This window comes from Protobothrops mucrosquamatus, unplaced genomic scaffold, assembly GCF_001527695.2.
Source record: "Protobothrops mucrosquamatus isolate PMUCROS unplaced genomic scaffold, P.Mucros_1.0 scaffold5480, whole genome shotgun sequence".
In the NCBI taxonomy this organism is placed as follows: Eukaryota; Metazoa; Chordata; class Lepidosauria; order Squamata; family Viperidae; genus Protobothrops; species Protobothrops mucrosquamatus.
This window is the reverse complement of record NW_015391336.1, coordinates 67,946-72,735: the sequence shown is the minus strand read 5'-3', so window position 1 is coordinate 72,735 and position 4,790 is coordinate 67,946. Positions and strand designations below refer to the sequence as shown.

The following is a 4,790-nucleotide window of genomic DNA, read 5'->3' as shown; positions in this document are numbered from 1 at the left end:
AGTTGTTTCTGAAATCCCTGGACATGTAATTTTAGAAGTTATTCTTAAGCCCGATAAAATGTTAACTTGATTTACCTAGCATGCAGAGGAATTATACTGAAAGACATAGAGAAATTGTCAAAACCATTATAATAAGCCATTACTACTGTTGGATGCATTTTGAGTGAAAAGCTAGTCATTAATTCAAAACTGATATAAGTACGCAGGCACTATAACTTCCCACACATAATTAGGTTCCTTACTCAACAGACAGTTGCCAAAACAGGAATTTTCCTAGTCACCTACCTGCCATGTAGGGTCAGCATGCCGGAAATAGCAGAAATTATCAGTAATCCATTTATAGATGTCTGAGAGGGTGATCTTTGTTTTCTTGCTTGCTTCCATTGCCATGCAGATGAGGGTAGCATAAGAGTAAGGAGGTTTCACATGAGGGTTGGTCTTGTAATCTATGTTTTCTAGTGGCTGGCCTTGTAGATGTGCAGTCCTGGATGTGGAGGAGGAAATTGGCTTGCCAGGGGTATGGGGCATTCCCATGCATGCTGGATCACCAGCAAGGGGGGAACATGGTGCAGCCGAGCCAGGTATTTTGTGATAACCATGAGGATCTGTACTGCATAGGGAAGAGGATGACTTGCCCATGTTTGCATTGATGATGGAGAATTCCTGAAGCCACTGTAGGCTGGTCAAGCTGTCATCCAGGTTGCCCGAATCCATTATGCTATAGTCCTGACTTTTTTCTTCCTCTGACTGCATATTTAGCCAGCCGTCAGTCATGCCAGTGGAAGTCAAAATAGGCAGGTCCAACATTCAGGAATTGTGGGAGAGCAGGAAGGGGGGGATTGGAAAAGAATGGGGAGGATGGGTAAGGGAACAATCCTGAAACAACAACATGAAGACGTTCAAGGTCCCTAACCACTACGCAGCACACAGATGTACCCTTGAGCAAGTTACTTCCCAGCCAAACATTAAAAAGCACAAGAACCAAATATATCCTGGATGTAACCCTAGAGAATGGAGTCACATCTCTCAAATCAAATCAAGTCAAACCAAATCAAATCAAATCATCCTTCTCAACTATAACAGCTTACTTTATGTAGGCCACAGTGGTGATAAATTGGGTGGAATTTGCCCAATCCCATTTGTGGCAAGGTTTTTCTCAAAACTACCATGAGTCTGAATAGCTTTGTTCCTATTGAAACACCATTATAACACAGAAAGTAAGAAACCACTGAAATAATCCCTGATATTTCTCTCATTGTTATAAAAAATTCTTTAATTTCATTATTTATTTATATGTGTATATATATATATATACATATATATATACTGCTCACAAAAATAAAGGGAACACAAACTCCTTCAGTTCCATGGTAAGATGTTCCCTTTATTTTTTTGAGCAGTATATATACATATACATACATACATACATACATACATACATACATACATACATACATATATATATCACTATGAATTGTCTTTGAAAAAAATGGATGGAGATATGAATACATATATTTAAGACAGCAATTCTATATACACTTACCTGGGTATAAGCCCTATTAAATGCTGTGATGTCTATTTTTAAGTAGATATGATCAGGACTACACTTACAATAACACTAATAATTGATGAACATATCTTCCACTATCCAAATTAATAAGTACTGGGTGTATAACTTCTTTTCACAATGGCTAGAACTGCCAATCCTATCCTGGGCATATATATTCAGTACAAATGGGAAGTTTTGTTCTTGCTGAAAGTACCTCAATACAGAACAGTCTGTTGAACAGACTGAAAATTAGACAATTTAAGCTAGACAATTTAAACAAACTTACAGATTCTTATAGATTTTCTGGGCAATTTTAAGGGGGCACTGATCTAGGTTACAATCATACAATAAACTGGAAGGATCAACCACATGTAAGAGCAATGAATACTTGTATTTAGGTGTACAGTCTCCAGAACGAAGAAATGAAAACCACGCCAAACACCTCCGTCGTTAAAGACATACAAACCCAACCCCAAATTACACTACCGAGATCGTTACCTTAGTTTAATGTCTCCTCCACTCCCTTGAAGTGAAAGTTTTTTCTATACGGTAACTGATCCAGGGAACCCACGATCATAGTTTGATGCGGTGGATGTGGGAAGGAGAATAAGGCTTTCCCAATATCATGGGAGGTAGAAACCTACACGTCCCTCTTCTTAGCCAGCCTAATAAATAAATAATCCCGTCATCTTACCTGCTCCTATGAAGAAACCCCACTGCTGCCAAAGGTTTACAGCTAAACGGGGGAGGGGGGGGGCTCTTCGGTGGGGTAACGAAGAAAAAAGGGAGGGGGGAGAGGGGGATTTCTACTGTTCTCCCGTCGGATAAATTATTAAAGCTGCCAGAGCCCTTTTATCCCAAAGGTACTGTGATTTGTAAGCAACAGAATGACTGTCAATAAGTAGCTGCTCCAAAAGGCTTCTCTGGATGCCATGGAGACGCTCCGCCTCCATAAACAGCTTCTGCCCTTCCCATTGGTCCTCGGGTCTCCATGGAGAGCGCAAATCATTGACAGCCCCCCCCCTCCCGTTTTTCTGCTCAGTTCTATGACTTTGCACCAACTTTTTAATCCCCATTAAATCTTCCCTTGCTCGCTTTTTTTTTTTTTTTTTTTTTTTTTTGCTGCCGGTTAGTTTTTAGTTGCAGGTGGGGGGGAAGAGGGCTGGCCTACGAAAACCTGAGTTGGCCCGGTTTCACACGTTACCCTAACACGTGAAGGTCTCTCCCCGTTTGGACGCGCTCGACAAGGCGGAGGCGTGCGTTCGTTCGTTCGTTCGTTCGCTTGCCGAGGGCGAGGGATTAGTCTGGGGTAACGACGCCGAGGGGGGCGCTTGGAGCTTACTGCTGTGAGTTTCATTAAGACAAATTAAAGTCCACTTGAAACGGCTCCCAGATGCCCATTCTTCTTCGGGCGGCGGTGGTGAAGGGGCCCGTCTGCCAAGAACAAACGGCCCAGCAACCAGAAAGATCCATGCCTTGGAAAGAAAGGGAACCGTTTAAATCGCCTGTTCCTTCCTCTCAAAACTTGGCAATCCCAGCCTCTTAACTAGCTGTTGCTTTGCCCCAGCCTCCTCAAGAACGGACTGTTGTGGCTTCTCCCTTGGGTTGCTTGTTTATTTATTTAAATCAGTGTTTCTCAACCTTCACCATTTTAAGGCATGTGGACTTCAACTCCCAGAATTCCACAGCCAGCATTGCTGGCTGTGGAATTCTGGGAGTTGAAGTCCACATGCTTTAAAATGGTCAAGGTTGAGAAACACTGATTTTAAATCATCATCATCGTCATCACCACCACCACCACCACGATCTATCAGAGACAGTACTTCTGTCTTGAAGTTGCCTTTTCCAGAAGAGGCACTGTAGGAAAGGGAGAGGACATTCAGGGGCAAAGGTTTCTTCTCCTGCCCTTGAACTCTTTGCCACAGCTGCTTTGACAGTTAGCTTTTCATGACTTCAGAGACCAAATGGATCCCCTGCCTAGACCTCCTGCAGTTAAGGGGCACTCATGCCCTGGGGTAGAGGCATGGGGGAGGGAGGACTATGCCAGCCTCCTTTCTCCTTTCAGGCCACTGAGTTGGACCTGAAACTGCCTGCCTGACCTTTGTGTGTAACCTGATCGGTGGGGAGGGGGAGAGGTGAAACCAGAGCTCAGGTAGAATTGGGGGAGGGAAGTGAACAGGCCCTCAATCAGAAAGATTGCAGCATCTTTCCCCTTTTTTTTAATTAAGAGGCAGGGGTAGAAATCCTCCTCTGGAGGCTCCTTCTTTGTTTCCCCCCCCCCCCATCACCTTTCTCTCCTTTGAAAGAAAGCATAATCGAGAAGGATATTAGATATTTATCACGTTCTTCAAGAAACTGCCGTCAGCTTCTAGCACCAGGCCATTTTATTCTTCCCAACTTCCCTAACTAAGGAAGAAAGTTCTCTGCTGGAGCAGCTTTTCCAGCACTGCTTCTACGACACTCTTCTGCTTTTCCTGTCCCTCATTTCTTGTTTAGTCACACAGGCTACCTTTGATGCAAATGCATTGTCAAAACACATTCCTGCAAGAGACATTGCTCTACGAAGGGAAGAATGAACTTACCTTTTCCAGGTTATCTGTTGCTGTGATGAGTTTTTGATGATGAAGGGCCTTTTTGTGCAGAAAGAGACAGTGGTGACATCATGAAAACCGACTAGTGGGATCCAGGCACTTCTGTTAATCAGTCACCTCTTTTGCATTCTTTGAAAACTCTGTATTGGGATAAGGATGGAAAATGGAGAAACAGAAGCAGTCCTTCTGGGTAACAAAGTAATGAAAATGAGGACTCTTTTTTTATTATTAGGTTTTTATCTTACCTTCATTTTTTGTTAAGGTGGCATATATACATAATACTCCTTCCTCCTCCTATTTTCTCCACAACAATAGTCCTGTGAGGAGGGTTAGATTGAGAGAGAGGGGGACTGGTCCAGAATCATCCAGCTGGTTTTCATGCCTAAGGCAGGCCTTAGTGAGGCCACGAGGTCTTCCAATTTCTAGCTTGCACCTTAGCAAAATCTTTCTTGGCTTCTGATTACCAAAATATGAATTGGGGTAGTATAAGTATACAGTAGTTGTGATTCAAACAAAAGTCAGGGGAACCCAGGGTCAAATTCCTAGATGTTCTTTCTCAACCGAACTTACCTCACAAATAATACAAATGAAAATTGCACTCTTTTGTGTTCTTGGAAGAAATATGAATCCAAAAGTCAGAATTACAAAGC

At 42.8% G+C, this 4,790-nt stretch overlaps 1 protein-coding gene across 2 annotated transcripts; it reads right to left on the bottom strand.

The window, feature by feature from the left end:
• Positions 1 to 264: 264 nt before the first annotated feature.
• LOC107299793 (forkhead box protein J1-B-like) lies at positions 265 to 4,151 on the bottom strand. 2 transcript variants are annotated; one of them, XM_015829131.1, is made up of 2 exons: positions 4,132 to 4,151; positions 265 to 876 (listed from the first exon to the last, which is right to left on the bottom strand). In XM_015829131.1, exon 2 carries the CDS (start codon positions 805 to 807, stop codon positions 274 to 276), a length of 534 nt encoding a protein of 177 aa, XP_015684617.1. In that variant the 5' UTR covers positions 808 to 876; positions 4,132 to 4,151; the 3' UTR covers positions 265 to 273. The 2 variants fall into 2 exon arrangements, with proteins under 2 accessions (XP_015684617.1, XP_015684616.1); XM_015829130.1 differs by lacking the exon at positions 4,132 to 4,151 and adding an exon at positions 2,244 to 2,269.
• Between the last annotated feature and the right edge of the window lie 639 nt (positions 4,152 to 4,790).

What these genes read in the sequence shown, in the direction of transcription:
- LOC107299793 (XM_015829131.1), bottom strand. Translation starts at nt 807, where the DNA reads ATGTTGGACCTGCCTATTTTGACTTCCACTGGCATGACTGACGGCTGG.